This window comes from Mauremys reevesii, linkage group 7 (genome assembly GCF_016161935.1).
Source record: "Mauremys reevesii isolate NIE-2019 linkage group 7, ASM1616193v1, whole genome shotgun sequence".
NCBI lineage: Eukaryota > Metazoa > Chordata > Testudines > Geoemydidae > Mauremys > Mauremys reevesii.
In genome coordinates this window covers 94633479-94657891 of record NC_052629.1, presented here as the reverse complement: position 1 = coordinate 94657891, position 24413 = coordinate 94633479, and the positions used below count along the sequence as shown (strand labels likewise).

General features: G+C 47.7%; 1 protein-coding gene across 2 annotated transcripts in view; it reads left to right on the top strand.

Moving 5' to 3' along the window:
- The window catches only part of EHD1 (EH domain containing 1), a 33174-nt gene that overhangs the window by 1514 nt on the left and 7247 nt on the right, over positions 1 to 24413 (top strand). Inside the window, exons 1-4 of one of the 2 annotated variants that reach the window (XM_039481188.1) lie at positions 590 to 607; positions 767 to 1181; positions 5355 to 5452; positions 22129 to 22541. In XM_039481188.1, coding sequence (XP_039337122.1) covers positions 778 to 1181; positions 5355 to 5452; positions 22129 to 22541 — 915 coding nt within the window. In that variant the 5' untranslated portion in view covers positions 590 to 607; positions 767 to 777. Of the gene's footprint in view, positions 1 to 589; positions 608 to 766; positions 1182 to 5354; positions 5453 to 22128; positions 22542 to 24413 lie in introns of those variants that run through there. The other variant, XM_039481189.1, reaches the window with a different exon arrangement.

Sequence of the window (24413 nt, the reverse complement as noted above, 5' to 3'; positions counted from 1 at the left end):
ATGCCAGGACAATCCTGGAGGGTTGGCAACCCCTAATTTCGGTGGGCACTGTCGGGGCTGGGGGTTGATTTTGATGGGGGAGTCAGGGGTTGGTGTGAGGAGATTTTGATTCAGTGACAATGGTATCCAAGACGCCCAGCGTGGGGGGAGTCGGGCCAACGGGGTGGCGAGAAAGCACAAGGTGAATATAAGTATCAGAGGGGTAGCCATGTTAGTCTGGATCTGTAAAAGCAGCAAAGAATCCTGTGGCACCTTTTAGACTAACAGACGTGGGTGAATACCCACTTCGTCGGATGCAAGGTGAATATAGCAACCCCTCATTGTAACTGTGGCTTTGGTCAAACCCCTGAGGTCCCTGAATACCACATGATCCTACATCAGCCAATGGTTGAGGTTAGTTTTGCCTCAGTAACTGTCATGGCAACTAGTGGGGGGCGGGGACGGAGTTCCACCTCGGTAACTGTCATGGAGGGCAGCGAAAGGCAAAAGGCGGACGAGAGGGGCGGAAGTGACGCCATTACGATCGTGGCGCTGTGCCAAGGAGCGTTTGGGGATGAGGGAGCGGGGCGGAAGCGGCCCAACGGACGGGCACCAATCAGCTTGTCAGGTGCGTGGCCGAGGGGCGGGGATACGTATAAATGCAGGCTCTGAGGGGGGTGTTTCATTCAGTGGCAGGCGGCTGAGCACAGTGGTGGGCGTTGCTGGCTCGCTCCTCGTTGTCGCGCTCCCGTCCCCGCTTGTAACGCAGCCTTCCCCGCCCCTCCAGTCCCCGCAGCCATGTTCAGCTGGGTGAGCAAAGACGCGCGGCGGCGCAAGGAGCCGGAGCTGTTCCGCACGGTCTCGGAGGGGCTGAAGCAGCTCTACGCCACCAAGCTGCTGCCCTTGGAGGAGTATTACCGCTTCCACGACTTCCACTCCCCGGCGCTGGAGCCGGCCGACTGGGAGAACAAGCCCATGGTGCTGCTGGTGGGGCAGTACAGCACCGGCAAGACCACCTTCATCCGGCACCTCATCGAGCAGGACTTCCCGGGCATGCGCATCGGGCCCGAGCCCACCACCGACTCCTTCATCGCCGTCATGGGCGGCGAGACCGAGGGCGTCGTCCCTGGCAACGCCCTGGTGGTCGACCCGCGGCGGCCCTTCCGCAAGCTCAACTCCTTCGGCAACGCTTTTCTCAACAGGTGAGCGGGGGGGCACGGGGGCCTGCAGCGTCGCTCGCCGCCTGCCTTCCTTCCTTCCCCACGTGAAGGGGCGGGGAGGCTGCGGCGCCCCTCAGCGCCTTTCTCCCTAGGTGAGGGCTGCCTGGGGCCTGCGTGGCCAGTCTTGGCACCGCAGCCTCCAGCTTCTCACCCTCAACAGGTGAGAGCCTGAGTATGGGGGGGACCTGCAGTGCCCCACTCACCTGCAGGCCCCCCCAGCGCCGTATTCAATAGGTGAGTCTGGGCTGGTGGGTGGGCATGAGTGGCACTGCATGGCACCTCCAGCTTGAGCTTAGTACCATCTCCAAGAGGTGAGACCCTGGTGTGAAAGGATGTGGGGGGGGGGGAGACTGCCAACAATACTTGTCAGCCCCCAGACTTATGGCAACCTTCTTCATGCAGATCCCTGTACCGACTTCTACATAATACCCCCTCTCTAAAGCTAGAGTTGGGGCTTTCATCTGTTGAGGAACATGGTCACTGGGGTGGTACCTTGGTAGGTGGGGATGGGGAGCTGCCATTGTACAGTTAATGCTGAGCAGAACCTAATTGAGACCACCGAGGGCCTCCACCACCAGACTATTTACAGGGTCGTGACAGGCCCTAAACGTTTACAAATGGGTCCTGAGGCCAAAAGTTTGACAACTGCAGCTTTAAGGCATAATTCTTGGATGCCTCACCCTATAAACTCTGCAGCCAAATTCTCTTAACTCCCTCCCTGCCCATAGGCAGTCTTCTGCCTCTGAATGGCCTCAGGCAGAAGGGGATTTTTGTGCAGAACAGCATAGTGATGCCTTCCCAGCAGTGTCTCAGATTTCGATAGCAATGTTATCTTGGCCACCTCTGACTGGTGCATGGAGGGGGCTCTGAATGAAATTGACTAGCAACTGACCCTAAACAAACATGAAACTGACTGGGTGTTTTCCCAAGCTGAAATGGGAGGAAAAATTAATATTAAAGCAAGTTAATTTAAACTTCCCAGACTCCAATCCTCAAAACCAAAGATAGTAACTCTTAAAAAGGGGACATAGTTAATTTTAAAAGTCTCTTAACATGACAGCATCCCTTCATAACTCAAAGTCCAATTCTCTGGTCCTGCAAGGGGGTTCAGGAGCTCCCTTGGAAGCAGAAGTATTGCAGAGTACTCCTGCCATGTACCCCTGCTCCCAGGGCTTGCATGAAGCCTCTGTACCAGCTGGGAAGTCCCTTCTTGCTCAATACTGTTGGCACCTATAATAGCTGTTGGCAATGTAAAGGGGCCTGATTTAACTGAAACACCCACTTAGAGCTCTCCAAGCTCTTAAGGTAACATCCCTGTTTTACAGATGGAATAACTAAGAGGCAGGGTTGAAGTGACTCAGCCAAGCCTCTCCACAGCTGGGGGTAAAACACAGGTCTCCCGATGCCTGCTGTAACTTTGAGCTGCTTGATGCTTTCTCACCCCCAAAGCAATGAGTTACCAAGTCTAACTTCTCTCCAACTAAACCAATACCTATTTTAGGATGGGTTTCCCCTTGGGCTTCCCTGGTCTTGTGCAAAGGTGTGACCTCCATAATACTGGGGGGCATGGAAATGTTCTGATGCCTTAAGGGGCTGATTGAAGCCTAATATTAGTGGACATTTCTTAGCATGTGGCTGCTTCTGTAGTTGAAAGGGGAGAGAGTGAGATTAAAATAGAAAATTGTGACAAAGTGAAACCCATAAGGAAGTGGGTAATTCAGGCATATCCAGCCACAGGTTCTCATAATCATCCAGAAATGGGTTCCCTGCCCTTGGTGATAGAAGATGATTTCATAGCTGACCACAAGGGTGTGATGCAGGAAGGCATGAATGAAACACTTGAAAGCCATACTAGTAGCATAGCATGCAGCTTGAACTCATGATCAGGGCCCCTCTCTATTCATGGCTGCTTCCTCTCTGCCCGGAAGGATGCCTTTTGGACAATTCTAGGTCAGGCTCTACTAGCTGTTTGTGGGCTGGCTTGTTTATAAACCAATTCTAGATGGCCTTTAAACATCAGTGTTAAATGGGCCTCTGGAATGTTGGCCTCTGATCCCCCTGTTGGAGGAGAGTGAGGAGTGTTAATGCTTAACCCAAGTTGTCTCATCTTGATGGCCTAGTGTGTTGGGTACGGCAACTTTAATACACTATCCTTTTAATCTGTTAACTGTCCTAGCCAGTGGGTTCTTCAGCTGGCATATAACAAAGGTCTGTCTCTTACATTCATCCTAAAGCTCCTTAAAGGAGCACTCCGGGATCTCTAGGCTCAAAGGAGTAACAGGTTTATCCTCATGTCCTTGTTTTTCTTCCCCCTACCCCCACTGCTGTGCTATAATCACTATGCTGACAGTGTCTGTGTATGAGCAGCAAGGCATGCAGTTTGAAACTAGGATTTTTTTGGTGTCTAGAAGAAAATGTAGAAATGTCCAGCTTTTAAAACTGCTCAATCTGTTCTGAAACACTAGGGCAGGGGTTGGCAACCTTTTGGAAGTGGTGTGCTGAGTCTTCATTTATTCACTCTAATTTAAGGTCTCGTGTGCCAGTAATACATTCTAATGTTTTTAGAAGGTCCTTTCTATAAGTCTAATATATAACTAAACTATCATTGTATGTAAGTAAATAAGGCTTCAAAATGTTTAAGAAGCTTCATTTAAAATTAAATTTAAAATGCAGAGCCTCCCAGACCGATAGCCAGGACCCAGGCAGTGTGAGTGCCTCTGAAAATCAGCTTGTGCGCATGTCATAGGTTGCCTACCCCTGCACTAGGGATTAAGGTTTACAATGAGTCTTGTGCAGGAGTTGAGAGATTTCCTGCCTCTTTATGAAATCCATGTCAGATCAGCAGGATTGCTTTGCTGTTGTAGTTGATCAGACTCTTCCTTTCTGCATAGCTAGCTGAAATCTCCTCCCAACAGAAAGGAGCTGCTGACTCCACTGAGCAACTAAAATTGCAGTGGACTCAACTTCTGAAATAAGAACAAGCTAAAGATCTTGCCAGTTCTGCCTAGTGGGGAAAAATAAATGAATTCCAGCAAATTCTCCCTCTTTTAGATGACTCATCTTCAAGAGAAGATCTGATCAAAAGTTAGGAAACAGTGAATGGAAGCATTAAATTACTGATAATAGTATTGGCACAGTGGAAAGGTTAAGTGTGGAATTCTAAAATCTGTCAGTCTTTCCTCTAAAAAAAAAATGCTGTTTTGGCATCAAGCTTGCCACTCTGTCAACAGCTGGAATGTATAAAGTGCACTAACCTGCAGTATTGACTGACATTTCCAGTTAATATTCCTAATGACTCACAGTGCTACTTGCATCTAACATTTCACTATTGGGCTTAAAGGTTTCAGATACCAGAGAAGAATAGCTTAATTAAAAGTGACAAATTAGATGTTGGGCTGGTGTAAATCAGAACTCCATTGAAGCTGATCTACACCAGCTGAAGAGCAAGTCTGTTGTTGTCATTGGGGTTTAATAGAAATGTCTCTTAACAGCACTGCTCCAGTATGGCTCCCTTGTCCTTAACCTTATAGACTTTTTACATAGTGGCTTTATGCATATAAGGCTGAAGAGCAGGTGTGTTGCTCTGTAGATGATGTACTAATGTGACACTCCAGGTTTAATTTAAAGAAAATTGATACATTGGTAGCTTAAAATTGGTCACAACTGCTAGTAAATCTGCCAAAGAAGCTAGAGACTCTCTCCAGTTTCTTTCACATACTTGTAATGCAAGAGATGCACCTCAAGGTAGCCACTTATAAAACAGTGAATCAGAGGTGGAGTGACTTATAGATGCCCATTCTGCTAGTGTTGTACAAACATAATAAATGACAGCCCCTTCCCTGAAGAGCCTGCTGTCTAGCTTAGCACTCCTCCCATATATCTGAGGCTGGATTTATGCTCACCATACCCTGTTAGGTAAAACTCTCCTTGCCTTACAGATAGAGTTAAGGCAGTGTCTGCTGGGGGCAGCAGAGGGGAGGGAGACTTGCCCTGGTCACTTAGGGATTGCAATTGAATCCAGATAGCCTCAGACCCAGCCTACAGCCTTGACCACATGGCTGATCTTCTTTGTTTTTTTTTTCTTGCCTCTGATCTTTTACATGCCACAGAAGGAAAGTGCCCAGCCTCTCTAATTGAATATCTCTTCTCATGTAGGTTCATGTGTGCCCAACTACCCAACCCTGTCCTGGATAGCATCAGTATCATTGACACACCTGGTATCCTCTCAGGAGAGAAGCAACGCATAAGCAGAGGTAATTGTTTGCTTTAAATGCATACCAGTGCCTACATTGTATGAGAATTTCCAGACTGGATCTGACAGACCAGTGGGACCATGGAGCCCTGAAGCATGAAACCGGAGATACCACATAATAGAAAAACAGACTAGCTTGAGCCAAACTTGACTATCCCTCCATTTTTTTGGTTTCTTAGAGATGTGGTCTGAAGTACATGTGTGCAAAGCATTTGGTACAACAGCAGCAGCTTACTGCTCCAAGCAAAGGCAGCTGGATTTGTTTTACCTTAAAGGCTAAATAGCTTGACATGCTTAAGTCATCCACTTAACCTTCCTTGTTCTCTGTCTACCAAGGCTTGAGATTTGCCCCCATGTAACGCCTAGTATAGAAATGATTGGCATCACTGTAAATCATATTGCACTGGTGGCTAAAACCCACTGCTAGTCTGGCTTTCTGGAGCTGTCTGGTGTCTTGGGAGCTGTGAATGTTCTCTGGTTTTTTGGGTTTGGAAGAGAATAGTGTCAGCAGAGGTGATCCCTCACTTGGACAGTCTGCCCGAAGACTAACTTGAAGTAGGTCTGAGGAGCATTGTCTCAGCTTCACAGTTAAGTCTCAGCATCTGATGTCCTAATACAATGGTTCTGGAGTGGACAAGTCCAGTTCATCTTGGGAGGCTGGCATGGCACCTCCTGGATGTATGCAGGATCACTTGTTGGGTTGTCAATGCTTTAAGGCTGTTTAGAGGAAGAGCAGCTTGGTCTAGTGGCTAGGGCATTTGACTTGGAGTTGAGAGGAGTGGTTCTATTCCTGGTTCTGCTGTGACCCAGGGCAAGTCATTTCCCCTCTCACCCTGTCTGTCCTATTTAGAATAGAGGCTCCCTTGCTGTGTGTGGGGCTAGTAATTTTAATAGACATGAAATAAGAGCTGGCTGTTGGGGGGTCAGTACTCCTGGGTTCTATTTCTAGACTGAGGAATGCAGTGTAATGGTTAGAGCTGGCAAGTTGGCTCTCCTGGGTTCTAGTCCCATCTCTGCCTTTGCTCTGGGGTAAGTAGCTTAATTAATGTGCCTCTTCCTGTAGCATAAAATGGGGATGACACCCTCCCACCTTAGTTAATTGTGAAGCATGCTGCTGAGAATGCTTCACAAAGCATGTCAGATCATTTAAATGAGTTACTTAGCTGAGCCACCTCTCAAAATGAGTGTATGTGGTCTGTTTCCTTTCCTCTCCACTGTACTGGAAGTAGGGACAATGGCTGGCTGAGTTTGCATGTTCATGCTCATATCAGAAAAGCTGCACCTGTTCAACTAAATCTAATTAAACTGATGTAAACCTCAGATGTGTTTAGCCCTTGCTTAATCTTGTTACTACTCTTACAAGCAGAACCAGTGTAAAGCAAGTGTTGAACAAGCTTGAGTTCAAATCCCTAATGTGGGATGCAGCAGTGTAAGCTAGGGGCATGTATTCACTGTGGAGATCTTAGGTGACAAGCACCCAGGATAGTTAAGGCCAATTAGCTTGCAGCATGGCTGCTGACATACTTGCACTACTGTCTTTGCAGCTGTTGCATTCCCCAGATCATTAGGATTTGTGATGGCACATCCCATGGTGCTTTGTATAACAGTCTATGCTACTTTGTTTTTTGTGAATTGTGAGAATTCATCTGTCTTAGGCACAGAGGGAATTGTGGGAAGGCATTGGAGGACTAATAGTACTTGAGTGATTTAGCCTGTCCTCACTGCAGGGTGGCTTACCAGCCCAAGTGAAGGCAGAACCTGGACTCTAACCCCCAGCCAGGCCAGCTGAAAGTCCCTGTAAACCTGGGTGAGAGGGTTTTGTATATGATGGGAGTAGGGTGCTAGGGGCAACACATGGCTAAGAGCTTGGGCTAACTCTCTGCAGCAGTATATACCCAAAATAGATGAGACCTCATTCAAGGTGTTCCCATGATACTCTTGTGGTCATGAACAGAGATGAGATGGAATATAGTTATACTTGAAGGTGTTTGATCTATAGACATTGCAGAGGTGCTTGAAGCTGTGGCTGTGTTAAATATGGCAGTGGCTTCATGTTCTCTCTCCCCCCCCCATTTTCCCCTAAAATCAATAGTTTTACCCATTGATGCCTACAACATTCCCTGAAATGTTAGAATTAGATGTACTGGTCAAAAGTGATCATGTTGCATCCAGACCAACACATACAATGGAGTTGAACGTAGGGCCTCACTAGTTCAGCAAACCAGCCCTCTGGGTGATAGGACAGGGACAATAGTGACCTACAGATTTGGGTGGAAAACCTGAGGCACAGGGTGGAAGTGATTTGTGTAAGATAGGTGAGCAGCAGGGATGGGGAATAGAATCCTAGTTTCCTGATCATCAAATAACTCCCGGTCTAAACCACTAGACCTACTGGCTATAGACAGGAGAACCCAGGAGTCCTGGCTCCCCATTCTGTGCTCTGGTGAGTTACCTTTCTTCCAGCCTGACAAGTGACACTTCAGCTCTCACTTGACTGACTCCCATTCTAGTATTCTTCAGCTTAATGCTTTTACCACACTGGGTACACTAGATTCAATGGACAGTTTTCCAGATATTACTGCTTGATGTGTGCAGTGATGCCTCAGAAATGTCTTCCTCAGCTGTAGCCTGCAGCACCTGTTGGTGCCATGAGACCTCTGGAGTGCTAAAGCCAAGTGGCATCTGAGCCTGGAAGCTAGCTTCCTGTAGAATGAGCTCAAGGTGGTGGAATTGGGGATGATCCTTAGTTCCTGGGGGATTTTGATAGCTCTCAGGAAGCCAGTCAGAGTGGCTGTCTCCTGCATAGATGAACTTAAGGTAGAAACCTGAAGCAGCATTGTCAACTCTAGTCCCCATCCCAGAGCTGCTGGCCCCTTTAAGTGCCTGGAGTGCCTTGGGAGAAACACCAATATCTTGACCTTCTTCTGAGAACCCAGTGTAAAGAAGGCAGGACAGGCTGACTTCTGATTGCCCTAGTTATAAGTAGGCTTGGCAGAACTTAATTTTTAGCACTTTCCCACAACTGGATTTAAATAGGAAATCATGGAAGGTAGGGGTCAGACAGTTTAATGCCATGTTGAGATTCAAAATACAATTTTTGTTTTAATTGTTAAACTGTCAACATCGTGTCAGAGTATAGAGTAAATATCCCTCCAGCTAAATTCCTTTGCCACCTCTTCTTTGACAGCAACTTCTGAGTACTAATCTGTTGGCATGCATAGCTCCTAGAAGTCACAGTTGATTGGGACAGGGGCCATCTTCGTGTGTGCACAGGGCCTGGTACAATAAGACTGCAAAGTGAGAAAAGGAGTATTTATCCCCATCTTATGGAGGGGCGGGGGGAGAACTGAGTCAGTAGTGACTTGCCCAAGTCTGCAGAGTTGGGACTAGTGCTCAGATCTTGTGAATCCCAGCCCATTTCCAAAACCACAAGACTAGCCTTCCTTTCCTTCTAGAGCAGAGGTCCCCAAACTGTCATGGAGGATTCAGGGGTGTATGGCAGGGCCTGGCCCTGCCCCACCCACAGCCTTGGGCTGACTGCAGCCCAGCTGCAGCTCCACACCTGGCCCTGGTCTCAGACCCACCTCCACCTGTGGCTCCAGCCTTGGCCCCCTTACCTCTGTCCACTGCCCCATTCCTGGCCTCACCCCAGCGGGTGAGGGGGGGGACATGACCCTGAAAAGTTTGGGGATCACTGTTCTAGAGGCAAATGCTCTGTACTGACCTAGCTCTTCTGGATCCCAAGCAGCATAAATATTTACCTCTAGCCCCACTGGTTCACAACTTCTGACTCAAAATCTCAGGCCTTTTATTGGTCTATTGGCCTAGTGCTGGTTATGATCCAGGTCTGACTCTAGCAAGTGCCTGACGTTGACCTAGTGTTTCAGTTTCTTTCTATTGGGTTCTCAATGTTTCTGCCAAAGGATTTCACTCCTCTTCTGTACCCCACACGGCTTCAAAGCACTCCACTGTGACTACTCCCCAGCAGAGAAACTGGGCTTGTCACTTCTGTGCAGAGGCTGGTCCCTGTGCACTCCCTTCCGTGTCCATCTCTCAGCTTGTTCAGATCTCTGCAGAGTCTTGTAACTTAGTTTGGCTCTTCCTGAGTATCAAAATCCTGGCATTCGATTGCACTGCTCCAGAAGCTCCTGCTGTATTTGTGGCTTCTTGGTTATGGCAAAGGCCGGAAGGAAAATGTCTTGCTTATTAATCACATCAGCCTTTCCAAACTGATATTTTTTTCCAGTGACTAGTAATGCCTGCAGGAAACTGCTTTCAAAGATAAGGCTCTTGCTGCCCCTAGTCAGAAAGAAACCAGGATGTAACACTAAACAAAGCACCATGAATTGTAGAACAATTCTACCCCTCCCCCTTACAAACCACAGAATTTGTAATGTAAGAGTTTAGCTGTATCTTATTCCTGTAGTGAGACTTTTGAGCCACTTTAGAGGGATAGGCAGGTCACTTCAGTCCCCAGAACATCTTGTAGGAAAACAAGGTCTGAAATTCCTTTTTTTAATTTCTAAACTTTCATTGGGACATACTCTGCAGCGAATGGTCTTGTGCTAGTGCTTCAGGTTTGGCTTGCATGGGGGAAGCCTGTGCTAATGATGCAGGTACATAGTTGTGATTCTCCATGGCTGACATTTCATGCCTCCAAGCCTGGCTGCTAGGTGGCCTATTTATCTTCTTCTGTTCCCTTTGTAGAGACAGTTGCACTTAGTATAAATTCCTACATGTAAGGATGGTGTGTGCGCAGTCCAAGCAATGACTGAGGGTATGAGGACTTCAGACATGAGAGGCTGGAATGGTGCTTTCAGGTGGTGCAAAGAATCCTGACTTAGCTGACTGGCTAGCCTGTGCTCACATGTGCCAGAGTCTGTCTTTGATCACCAGATTTGATGTAGGAAAGGAATTTCCCCTAGGTCAGATTATCGTGGACCTTGAGGTATTTTGGCCTTCTGCAGCAAGGGGGTCTGGGTCACCTGCTGAGATCACCTAATCATGTCTCAGCTAATTCCCTGCTGTCACAGGGGCCTCAGGCATTGGTGGGCCTTGGGCTATATACACTATAGCTTGTGGGTATGTCACTCAGGAGTGTGAATAAGCCACCCCTCCACCCCCGTACTACTTAAATTACACTGATCTAAGCACTGGTGTAGGCAGTGTTGCAGCATAACTATCACTGCTCATCAGGGGGCTGGAATAATTATGTTGGGGTGGAGAGCACTCTCCCATCAGCTTAGAGCAGGGGTCTGCAACCTTTCAGAAGTGGTGTGCCGAGTCTTTTATTCACTCTAATTTAAGGTTTCATGTGCCAGTAATGCATTCTAATGTTTTTAGAAGGTCTTAGTCTATAATATATAACTAAACTATTGTATGTAAAGTAAGGTTTTTAATTTTAAATGAAGCTTCAACTTTTAAATTAAAATGCAGAGTCCCCTGGACTGGTGGTCAGGACCTGGGCAGTGTGAGTGCCACTGAAAACCAGCTTACGTGCTGCCTTCAGCACATGTGCCATAGGTTGCCTACCCCTGGCTTACAGCTGTGCCACTGCAGATGCTCTAAGTTCTGTAGTGTGGCCATAGTCTAGTCTTGGGAGACTTCTGTCTCAAACACAGAACATGAGGACTAAAACATTTTAGTCCTCAACTGAAGTCATCAGGCTCAACATAAGGGTATTTGGGTGAAGTTTAATGGCCTGTGATACACAAGAGGTCACACTATATGATCTATTCTAATGGTCCCTTGTCTTAAAATAAGGTGATCTGACCAAGGATGGCCCCAGAAACAGTCACTATTAATGCTGAGTTTTGTCAGCTGATTAGAACTGTTCATTGTGTTGCTGTAGAGCAGGGGTAGGTAACCTATGGCACAGGTGCCGAAGACAGCACATGAGCTGATTTTCAGTGGCACTCACTGCCCGGGCCCTGGCCACCAGTCCAGGGGGCTCTGCATTTTAATTTTAAATAAAGCTTCTTAAACATTTTAAAAACCTTATTTACTTTACTTACAACAATAGTTCAGTTATATTATAGACTTATAGAAAGAGACCTTCTAAAAACCTTAACATGTATTACTGGGACGCAAAACCTAAAGTTAGAGTGAATAAATGAAGATTTGGCACATAATTTCTGAAAGGTTGCTGACCCCTGCTCTGAGGAATACTCATTGGACGAGCCATCTGCTACATGGAAAAAAGTCTTTATCCAGTCTAAATCCTCCCCAGTGTTCAGATCTTAGCCAATTAGCATTCCTTCTGTTGGAGGAGTCTGGAATCTTAGCTGCATGAAAGATGCCAGATTAGGTGCTCTTGAGACTTCAGTCCTGTTGGCAGGCATTTCAGAAAGGCCTGCCACAATGGTTTAAGGACCTTTCTTCATAAGCAGGAGTGGTAACTTCATCTGTGCCCTATGTTGTCCCTGTGGTTAAAGTGCTGGACAGGGGGCAAAGTACTTGGCTTCAATTTCCAGACTCCCTGTGGCCTTGGGGAAAACTGCTTTATCTCTATACTTCAGTTTTCCCACTTATAAAGCCAGAGAGAACAATCTTTACTTTCCAGGGAAGGTGGACTAGGGAGGGATCAGGTTCCAAGGTTATGAAGGGGCAGACATGGGTGGACTTGCTGACACAACCAGCAGTTCTGTTGGTGACTTGGACACACACCTTGTTCATGGGCGCAGACCCACTAGCTCCTCTCACCTCAGATGCTAGTGATTTCCCATAATCTTGTCTAGGGATTAAACCCACATTCTAGAGTGAGTGGCCCTGCATCCCTTCCACTCCATGTGGTCTGAAGCAAATGAATGCCCTTGGATAGTCTGCCTGTAAAGAGCTTTGAGTAGTGCTGGACTGCTGTGCAGAAGGGCTGGCTTGATCTACTTCTACCTGATGCTGCTAACACTTTCTTGTGAAGGTCTGCCAAGTTTTCAGTGGCAGAACTGAGACTGGAAGTTGTAGAGTTGTAATTTACTCTTAACTCAGCAGGGGAATTTAAAATGAAGAGTCCTGGCTTCCCCAGTCTGACCATACTGCTAAGGCATAAGTGCATATCAGAGCATCTCAAGAATGCACAGGTCAGCTGGGAACTTGCTGTTTAGAACAGCTTTTAGCACAGCTTGCTTAACTCTTTCTGTTCCTGATTTACATAACTGTTCTGCACAATATTGCCTTCCATTGTGGGTCTTGCTGAGTCACAGGAAATCTGGAGTCTGCTACATGCAAACTTCTATTCTGTGTTGTAAGAGCATTGCTCAAATCAAAACCAAATCCAGTCCACGTAACTGGAGTAGGAAGGGGCTGGTGAACATATGAGGGCTGTCTTTCTCAGCTACAGAGGTGCTGTGGGGATTTAAGTTCTGTGCATGGCTGAATGTTCCAACACTTCAAATGATTTTGAGTTGGCTGAGATTTTATACAATGCCTAAAATGAGATTTTCAATAGCTGAATTTGGCTGGCTTGCTGCATAAACTGTAGTCTTCTACCTCTGACTTGTAGCAGTGAATTCTGGGGCCTCTAATGCACCAGTACAGTAGCTGGCAGCACCATTTAACCAGCAGTCCCTACTCTATTAACAAATATGGACTGCTTTGTAAGGGGAAAAGCTAGTTGAACAAGGGCTTCCCAACAACACCAAGGGAGAGGCATTTTGTGTAGGCTGGCCCTGAGAAGATCATTAGTGATTTTTTTTGAATGTGGGAAGGGGTGTGTGTGGCTGTCAGCTCAAGATGCTACAGCCAGTTACACTCCACTTGGTTTTGCCTTTGGGAGCAAATCAAAGGCACCTCTAGCCCAGTAGTCACCAACTGTTCAATCGCAATTGACTGGTCAATCATAGAGGATCTCCCAGTCAATTGCAGTCTCCAGCAGTGCAGTGTGGCTGCCACTAAGGCAGGCTCCCTGACTACCCCAGTCCCATACTACTCCCAGAAGTGCCCAGTGCAGCCCTTGGAGTGGAGGCGGGGCAAGGTGCCTGAAAGCACCACCCCCACAGCTTCCATTGGCCAGGAGAACTGCAGGGGTGGTCCTTGCAGTGGGCAGTGTTTGGAGCCATATGCCCACTGACACCCTCCCCTTGGGCCAGAGGGGCATGTTGGTCCCTTCCAGGAGCAGCATGGGGCCAGGGTAGGCAGGGAGCCTGTCTTAACGGCAGCCACACTGCAGTACCTATGGGGGCTGCCAGAGGTAAGGGCTGCCTGGTAGGAGCCACACCCCAGCCCTGACCCCCTCCCAGAACCCTGCACCTCCTTCTGCACCCAAACACCCTAGAGCTTGCATCCCTCACCCCCTTCTGCACCACAACCCCTGCCCCAGGCTCAGCCCAGAGCCCCCTCCCATATGCCAAACCCCTCGGACCCAGCTCAGAGTTCACATGCCCTCCCAACCCCCCTAACCAGCTTGGTGAAAGTGAGTGAGGGGTGAGGGAGAGCAAGCGAGGGGGGCAGAGCCTCAGAAGGGGTGGGATGGATCCTGGGTTGCCCATAGATTCAGAAAGTGATCTTGGGCATAAAAAGGCTGATCACTGCTGTAGCCTCTAAATGACTAACTCAGTTGCTGACAAGCTCTGGAGTCTAGGATCTGTTGCACAAACATAGCTAACATGTAGCATTCCACCATCCCTTGTAACATTCCACCATTCACTACTGAAACTAGCTTTGCCAGTGTTAACTTCAAGGCCTTGCCCCCAGATAAGGCAGTTACTTCAGCCTCTGATACAAATGTTACTCCGAAATGCAGCACATTTTTGGGGGAAGCACTGGATGTGAGAAATCAAGCAGAACCACCCACTGACTTGAGATGAGCCTCCCAAGTGACCAATTGCTGCATGCAAAACCGTTGTAAAACTTTATTAAACTACATTGCAAAGTGGCAACAGAGTAACTTATTACAATGCATAGTGCACTGCAACTTGTTTACTACATGATGTAGACTTCCTGTCCTGTATAACCTCAGTAAAGAGAACAGCTCTGGCTAGCCAGAAATGGGAACACTGAATGAGGAGCACCAAATTTCAAAATGAAAGGGAAGAAACTCCTCTACAAATGTAGTTTCCTGTGGAACTTGGTGTCACGTAAGGAGCCTAGCAGAGTTCCAAGAGTCACTGATGTGCCCAGGGAACATTCAGGGTATGGCTACACTGGCGATTTGCAGTGCTGGAAAGCCTCCACCAGTGCTGCAATTAGTAAGTGGCCACACCTGCAGGGCACTTCCAGTGCTGCAACTCCCTGGCTGCAGCGCTGGCCGTACACCTCACTCAGCATGGGGAATAAGGATTCCAGCGCTGGTGCTGCAGTGCTGGTCATCAAGTGTGGCCAACACCTCCAGGGTATAAGGATGTATCCCAGAATGCTTTTATAAGTTACTCTTTGTTTTGTTATGCAGCCTCTCTGTTTTGTTGTGAATGAGCTCCGCGGAGCTCCGTTGCCGTTGCTGCTTATCTAAGAAACAGAGCGCCTGTTTGCTGTGATCATCTGTACCTGGCTGTAAACAATCAAATGAGAGGCAGGCAGGGAGCGAATGAAACAGCAGGGAGTCGTGTTGGCTGCAGGCTGTTTGCAATTAAGAGTTAAGACTAAGGGGTCAGAAAAATGTTCTGATTTTTTCAAGGCAGGAAGCTAAACACACAGTGTTGGCTCCAAAAATCCACTCTCTCTCCCCCCCGCTCCCTGTCACACTAGACCCCACTCCACCCCACCTCTTTTGAAAAGCATGTTGCGGCCACTTGAATGCTGGGATAGCTGCCCATAATGCATCACTCCCAACAGCGCTGCTAATGCTGCAAATGTGGCCACACACCAGCGCTGCTCCTACACAGCTGGATGACCAGTGCTGCAAACCATAAGTGTAGCCATACCCTCAGTTGTTACATTTTCAGCTTGTCTTGTGGTAGTACCCAAAGCCCCAGACATGGGCAGGACCCCATTATGCCAGGTACTGTACACTAACAGCTCAAAGATCCCTGTCCCCAAATACATAAGCAAAGGACAAGAGACAATAGGTGGATGCTCAACTAGACCAGGTCTCAGTGGATCAAGGACTGTACTCTAGCACCCAATTCAAAAGCTTGCAGGCTACTGGGGGTGGAAAGTGGGGAATAGGATAATGGACTTGATTCTTAGGTCTCTTACAGTTGAGACACAAGGTAATCCTTATTGGACCAACTTCTATTGGTGGAAAAGGCAACCTTTCAAGCTTACACAGAGCTCTAATATTGTGGGTACAACACCGCAAACTTGCAGTTCTGCAGAAACATGGGAAGTTTGTGGGCCACTGATTCTGCTTGAGTTTCTGTCACGGGGAAGACAAGGACTTTCTTTAAACCCTACTTGGCAAAACTTGCCAGCCAAGGCACAATTTGTTTGTGTCCTTGTCACCATGATATAACCCAACCTTACCTATAGATTGCTTCTCCTGTGAGTGGAGCAATGCAAAGACAAATCTGCTCCCCTTGAACAGTCCCATGCAGTGTCCATGACTTTTCTTAACCTCTAATTGTGCTCTACCCAGGAGAAACTGAGAGGCTGTGGGAGAGAGTTCCTCATTTGACCAAACAGGCCACAACTCCAGGAGGAAGTTAAAGGAGAACTTTCTTAACACTGCTTTTTAAAAAAAAAAAAGAGCAGACCCATAGCAGGGATCAGACTTGCTGATTCACAAGCAGCTGTGGGATTGGAATGTGTCTAACATTCTCATGTATTGTAGGAGCACTGATCTCCAATTCTCTCCATTCCTGACTCTGCAATTGACTAATGTGAGTCAAGGCAGATAGGTGGGGAGAGCCAACCTGCACAATGCACCCTGTACTCACCAGAATATGCCAAAATCTTAACTGGTTCCCTATAAAAAGTTCTGATTTAAGGGGGGGAAGCAGGGGAGGGGCCAGGGTGGGAGGAGACATAGTTGTGGGGCCAGGGGCCCCTGCAGGGCTGGGGGAAAATTGCCCCATTGCCCCCCTGGAGCTCACAGTCCCCCCCTTACCTTACCAGCAACTCAAAGCAGCAGGACAACTCAGGAGCTCAGCTGAGCAGCCCAGCTGCTGGCCGCACTGCAGGGGGTGGAGGGGAATCCTTGTGGGGCTAGGGGCCCGGGGCAAATTGCCCCACTTGCCCCCAGAGCTCACAGCCCCCCTTATCTTGCCAGAGCTCAGCTGAGCTGCCCAGCTGCTGGACATGCTGCAGCTCTGTGGGGTGGGGGAAGCGGGAGAGAGCCCGGGGAGACATCCTCGTGGGGCTGGGGACCCCTGCAGGACCTGGCCCTGGGGCAAATTGCCCCACTTGCTCTCCCCTCTGCCCCAGGTGGCCCCAGAGCTCACAGCCCCCCCTTACCTTGGCAGCCGCTCAAAGCAGCAGATCGAAGCTGGAGCTCAGCTGAGCTGCCCAGCTGGCAGCGGCTGGCCATGCTGCGGCTCTGTGGGGGGGAGCAGGGAATCCTGGGAGCTCAAGTGGGGGACAGGATGGTCCCGCAGGCCACATCTGGCCCACGGACCAGAGTTGTTCTCCTACCTGCCTGGCTCTTTAACAGCCAGTTCTCCACCGGCACCTAATTTTAGCAACTGGTTCTAGCGAACAGGTACAAACGAGCTGCAGCTCACCACTGGGTAATACTGAGTGCTTTCCTCTGTGGGGAAATATGTCAGGTCAAGATTGCGACAGCACTGTGTATTGTACCTGTCAGGTGTGGTTCAGCAGCCAGGGATAGTAAGGGAGCACACAACTGTCTTCAATTCAAAGACAGGTCTCTTAAAGGGCTGCATTCTTTCTGCCTTGCTTTAAAGGAGCATAATGCCTTATCCATGTTCTGTGCAGGTTAAACCTCCAGATGCCCCTCAAGAGGGGGGTGTACTCTCAAGCTTACGTTGCCAAAGGTCCCAGTATAGTGAATTTTGCAGAGCTTGTGATAAAACTGAAGTGTCCTAACTTGATTCCCCTGTCCTTACCACTAGCCATGCTGCCATAACTTCAGCAACCCTTGGTTTTTGTATTGGCCTTAATGTGTATTGTACTTTGTGGTAAATAAGAGTACCCCAAACTTCTAAAACCAATTGATCATACAAAACATGATGGCTTGTAGTCAAGAAAAAGCTAGGTTATTTCACAATATAACTTCTGGGACATAAGTGACAGGCCCAAGCACTAGGAAAGTAGGCTGGGGCTTCAAGTAATCCTGAGATTAAGACAGATCTGGTTTGTCATCTGTCTTGGGGCTTTAGTAGTCCTACTTTCAAACTCTCCCTTCTGACCATGAGACTCTTTAAGGAGTGTTGTGTAATATGGTTCTGGAAGCCAAGTATTTAAGAAATGACATCTTGTGAGTTGGCAGTGCCCATACAATGCAGGTCTTTGCCTTTTGGGGTTCCTCCAGAGGAACTGGCAGCTGTTGGTATATTGGTTGGTTTGTAATGTTGTCTCTTAGACAGAATTCCCCTTTGGCTTCTCAGAACTACATGGTCGGTTACTTCCCGTTTTCAGTTCATTGTCAGTAAATTGAACTCATGTTGCCAGTCTGAGTACATAGTTCATCAGCAGAGCAATGGAATTGAGTACTTACAATCCAATCCTGTGTACGCAGCCAGATGTAGGAGGTGGAGGCAACTGGGATTCTCCCATGACATAAGGGATTCCATTCTGCTGTGCAACTAAACTTGAGAAGCGTGTCTTTGAATCTGGGGAGATAACCTAGTCCCAGCTGCCTTGCTCTAGTCACTGGAGTTCACTCCTGGGTACTTTTCCTAGTGCTGCCAGTGATCTTTGCTGTGACAAGTGCCTTCCCCTTGTGTCTGTTTCCCCTCTACTCTCTTATGCTGCAAGCTCTAAGTCAGGGGGTGTCTAGGCACAATGAGGTCTTGATCTCAGCTGGTGCAGGCCCTTTAGGCACTACTGCAGTAAAACTGACTCTGGAGTACATCACATCACTCCCTTCTTGATACCAGGTATCTGGAGCCTTTGTATTTGAAGTGCTCTAGAAGGGCAAGAAGTGTAACTGCTGTAGGATGCTTACCAGTGCCACCTCTTCTGAAGTTTAGTCTGAGTTCTTGAGCTTAGGGCAGGCAATATAACCTAGTGGGCAGGCACACTGGATTAGGACTCCAACTTGGGTTCTGTTCCTAGCTCTGCCCCTGGCCTACTGTGAGACCTGGAGAAGTCATACCCCTTTCCCGCTCATTTCCCTATTTGAGAATAATGCTCCTTTGTAAAGTGAGGCCTGTGGATGAAGAGGGGAAAATCAGATAGTGTCCAACATAGTTTGCATAGCAGTGGGGCTGCTGCTTAGAATGATTGAGGGACTCTTCTTACTAGTGAATACTGTTGAGTCCCTCTGAAAGCTCCAGAAACTACCCATCTCTTTGCCACAATAACCCTAGCTAAAGGACTTTATTCTCAGGAGACTGAGATTTGAGTCGCTTTATAAAGTGTGTGCTAGCATTCAGCTGAATGCTAGGAATTCTCAGAATGGATTTAGTCTCTTCTTCAAGAGTGAAGTCAGTATCACTTCTATATACTGCCCTGGAGAGGAAGGATGGATGGTGTAGTGTACTTAGGGAGCTATCTTAGCACTTGGGAGTTGAACCCAGGTCTCCTAGCTCATGCAACTTTCCATGTGACCTTGCCCAAGTCCTTCAGTCTCTGCCACCATCTGTACAATAGGGATGATAGTACTGCCCTGCCTCAAGAGGAGAGGCTATAAAGGCATTGGAGATTGAGGCCTTTAAATATGGGAAGGGGAGTGATGATTGAAGTGACTCTTTATTGAATGAGTGGCTAAAGGTTAGCTCTCTGTGTAGAGGATCTTATATCTGTTTTACATTTGTATTACAGTAACTCTTAGATACTGTGGTGTGTGTGTATAGCAGTGGCTTTCAATATGTGATCCACAGATTGAGGGGTCCATGAAAGACTTAGACTGGAAACTGAGTAGAATTCAGCAATATATACACAACAGATTTCCAAATGGGTCTATCTCCTTTTAAAATTTTGTAGGGGTCCACAAACTAAGACTGTAAACCACTGAGATATAGCACCTAGTGTGCAGAGTCGCTTACTAAGTCTAAATAGAGCTGAGGCACAGGGGGAAGGATTTGGCCAAAGTAACATGAAGGCTGTAGAAGAGTTTGGGAATCAAACCTGAGGGTCCCAGTCCAATGTCTTAACCCCAACCACCAATTCTCTCATGTAGAGAGATTCTGCTGGCTGATCATGGAGTCTGCCTGGTGTGCAATTACACCTTTTTAGTGACAGGTTTAAATGCAGGCATCCTGATGTCTCTCCAAATGCACAAATACAGGATGTTACAGTTGCCAACTTTCACACTGTAAATCAAGCTAATCCTATTTCAAAATAAGCCAATCCCTAAGAACCCCAACACTCTGACTAGATCCCACAGTGTGCAGTCTGGACTGTGGTGGGACTGCTGTGCACCCCTAACTCTCACCCCTCCTTGCCCAGAGCCTATTTTAAAAAAAAAGGCAGCAAGCTACTAGCCAACAAGCAACTCACAAGCCAATTAAAACACAACCCATTTTCTGGGTTTTTTGGTGGGGGTTTGACATGTCTGGAAGAGAGCTGAGATGTTGAAAGTCAGCATGAATAGTCCTTCCTGCAGTGCTGACAGTGACATCTGATTGTTTTGCAAAAGGGTATGGTGGCAACATAGCTGCCATGCAGCCAGGCTCAAGATGTGACTTGGGCCTAGCTAGATTATAAGCTCTCCAGGAGGCTCTTACTGTAGTGTACCTAGCACAAAGGTGCTGTGATCTTGGGGCCTAGGTGCCCTAGGTAGGTGGCACTTTCCCTGAGTTATTAGATGTGGGTGAATTTTTTTGGTAAAACTCTTCGGTGAAAATGCAAATTCAATAACATGCTTCACAAATTCATAAGACAGGGTTGGTGAGGTAATATCTTGGTCCAACCTCTGAGAAGCTTTCATGGCAGTTTTGCTGCATTGTTTTAAACTGACTGACACGGTTTGAACAAAACACTTCAATGTCCTTTCTCAGTTTCCTTGAAGCTTATTAAAATTCAAGACACTTAGTTCAACGCAGAACAAGTTTCTTTCAAAATTGCCAATGGACCAAAAAGTCCTTGTCCAGCTCTAGTTATCACCCTGAGGTGCAGTTCATAAGCTCTGTGGCAGTAGGTGCAATTTCCCAGATGAGATGGGGAGCAAAGCTTAGCTGGCTCTCAAATGGGAGACAATCCTTTTGTGAAGACCATTGTCAGGTGTTAGGATCTTGCTAGGACAAAAAACTTAACTTCAGTAACTACATCAGCCTTTACAAAAATCCCTCCCTTGCAGTGTGTGGGATATATCTGCATAGTGTTGCTGGGTGCTGTTCAGTTGGCTTCACGCCAGAGGTGGCAGCACTTTGAGCTAAGCAATTCTTGTGTAACTTGCATATCTGCTTGGGGCATCCTGTGTTCACATGGCACTGTACTGCTGGAAGCAAGATTTCTTAGACTGGAGTGCATCCACTACTGCAGGTAGCAGCCATACAGCACTGTCTCTAGCATTACTAGAGGTTAAAGTAGCAGGCCATGCTCCTGCTACAGAAAGTCTGATTGCAGACTCACTCACATGGGGTTTGCAGTTCCAGGAGGGTTTTCAGTCTCAGGAATGTGGAGGATGCTCAGTCATTCCTGTGGTAACCACTATTTCTGCTGACACTAACAGCCTAGTGGCCAAAGCACAGGCCTGGGACTTGGGAGACCTGTAATGTGTAGGAGCCCCATCATGGACCAGAGCCTGTCAACACAGTTCTTGCTCCAGAGAGCTTTATTCCTAGGTTGGCAACTGGCCTGCTGGTTGATCCTGGGAGAAGACACTTTCCTCCCTTCCAGGTCAGATTTGCAGAAATGGGGGGAGGGGTGGGCCTTGCACAGGCAGAGGTTGCCTTCTGCAGCATGGGTCATCTGCTGGTATCACTAGGTGTCTCACTGCAGCAATTCCCTGCCATTGCAGGGGCCTCTGGCATTGACAGCCCTTTGGTTTCTCTTGTTTTCTAACTGGGGCTCACAACAGGTTCATCTCCTGAGGGATGAAATGCTTTGGTTTAACTCAATTGTTCAGTTTGGTATTGGGGTATCTGGTGAAACTGAATGGCCTGATAGACAGGAGGCCAGACTAGATCTGATGGTCCCTTCTGGCCTTAAACTTTCCCTTATCTTTAAACCAGGGGTAATGAGATCTTTCTGAAGATCTTTGAGATCTAAGATTGGAAAAATAGTGTGTGGAGAGCTCAGCACCAACACTTCACCTATCTAATCCTGTGGCATGTGCTGGGGTTCTAGAACATTCAGTTTCCCAGATGTGTAGTATAGCTTGCACTGACTGGTAGTTCATCTGATCCTGTTGTGCTAGGTGGTGTGGGCACAATTCAGTCCCTGATCCAAAGTGTGCAGTCTAATAGATTGCCTCTGAGAACTCCCAAAGTAGTCAGTTTGTGTAGTGCATAGCACAACTTCTGTTCCGTGCCTGGTGTTGGGGCTCCTAGGTGCTACCCCAACACAAATGAGTAAAACAAAGATGAGAGGAAACTGAGGCATGGGGGCAATGATTTGTCAGGGTCAGTGACAGGCCTGGGAGTGTAGACCCAGGGTCTCCAGAGTCCCAAGTTGATGCTCTCCTCTCTAGCTGCTGCCTTAGCTGCAGTCTTTGTGTATAAACATCCCTCTCTCTCGCAGGCTATGACTTCGCTGCGGTACTGGAGTGGTTTGCGGAGCGTGTGGACCGTATTATCCTCCTCTTCGATGCTCACAAGCTGGACATCTCAGATGAGTTTTCAGAGGTGATCAAGGCCCTGAAGAACCATGAGGACAAGATCCGGGTGGTGCTGAACAAAGCTGACCAGATTGAGACACAACAGCTAATGCGGGTCTACGGTGCCCTCATGTGGTCACTGGGGAAGATCATAAACACCCCAGAGGTGGTGCGGGTCTACATTGGCTCCTTCTGGTCCCAGCCACTCCTCATCCCTGACAACAGGAAGCTCTTTGAAGCAGAAGAGCAGGATCTCTTCAAAGATATCCAGTCCCTGCCCAGGAATGCTGCACTCCGCAAGCTCAATGACCTCATCAAGAGAGCCAGGCTAGCCAAGGTACAGTGTCCCAAGCATTCCCTCTAGTGAGCCACAGACAGTGCTACATGGGTGGGATTTGGTCTAGATGAAGCCTTCTCTGACCAAGGGTGGTACTTGACTAGCATTAATATAGCATTTCAGAGTTCCCCTGACCAAGTGCAGGGATGTGCCTATTGTGCCAGGTGTCTGCAGGCACCTCTCCCCCTAGATTGAGATCAGAGTCCTTAGCAAAGATGGGGGAGGGGGAGACATTACAGTATTCACTGCAGAGCCCTAATGAGACAATACCTGCCCCAGAGAGCTCAGCCTGAATATCCACAGGGTGGGAAGAGACATCAAGCAGGGTAGGGGCTTATTCAAGGTTGCACAGTAGACCTGGGAATAGCAATCACCAGTGCTGTCTCCAGCTCCCTGCTCTAACCCACTAGACCACGTATCCCCACCCAGAGCTGGAAGAGAACCTAGGAGTCCTGACTCCCAATCCATGTTTCCACTGCTTTAGCGTGTCAATACAACACCCTAATGTAGATGCTGCACTGGTGCAGCAAGTATCTGGCATTTAGTGCAAGCTCCTAGTGCGATAACAGCCATGGCTCCAATCCAAGAGTAGGTGAGGCATAGCTTGTACTGCCTGCTAACCTGCAGTGGTTTGGTCTCACCACTCCATTCAAACTAATGGCACTCTAGTCAAAAAGTATGGCTTTTGTGATAGAATTGGGATCTTCTAGATTCTATTCCTGGCTCTGCTACAGCCTACTAACTGACAGCTGCATTTTACAGCAGGGAAACCCCTCAGATTAACATTCCTTGCTGGAGAGTCTTGCGTCAGTTTTGGGAAAGAAATTATGGAAATTTCTCAGCCATGCTGAGGAAATTCCACCTTAAACCCCAGTGGCCTTAAACTCTTTACCTTGCAATGGACTCTGCACTGTTCTGGGCATTATCTCTTTAAGGCATCACTCTTGCAGATAAGGTATTTGCTCACAAGCCTAGCTAGAGAAGTGCAGCTCTTTATGGGAACACAGCTGTTTTTATGTCTGTTTTCAGTTTCTCTTTGAACTAGCTGGAAGGAGCTGTAAAAATCTTGATTGCTTCAGAGAAATCACAGGGCTCAGCATTGACATGGGTCAGAAATAGCTCCTGAAGCCAGAGCTGGCACTAGGCTTCTCAAAGATCCAAACTGCTGCTTGATTTCAGCACAATCCACGTTAGAAGGAACAAATCTATCTAGCTGGCCAGGCCTTCTAAAATCAGTGCAATTTCAAACCCTAACTCTGATTAGTCTAACGGATCAAATTCTTGTTCTGTGTCCATGACTGTAGTACTTTAAGTTACAGCATGTTTTAAGTCATCAGATGTGTAGGAACATAAATGGATGGGACCACCTGGGTCATGGCATCCAGTCCCTGCTATTGTGGGCAGCTGTAGTCACATCCTGGTCAAACTGAATCAGCTCCAAACTAGTTAGATTGTCTTCCTACTGGGAGGCTGTTCCAGAATCTCCTTATTTCCAGCCTCAGTGGATTCCTGGTCAGTTTGTTTTGTTGTACCAATATTGTTTTTGAGCGTCTATAGTTCTCTTCCCTCCCTGGGGTTTACCACCAAATGTATTTATAGAGCAATCAGATCCCCTCTTAGCCTTTGTTTTTCCTTATCCCCCAAGACTAAACAAGCACAGCTCTTTGTCTCCTTTTGTAAGATTGGCTCTTCATTCCCCTGATCAGCCTAAGAGCCCTCCTCTGCATCTGGTCCAGTTTGGATTCATCTTTCTTGGATACTAGTTTGTAATAACTCTCCCTGTAGAGTTAGTTAATTCAAGTGGCCAGGTGAGATGCCCAGCACACACCTGTTCAGACACCGACTCAGACATTTCACTTAGATTGCCACTTC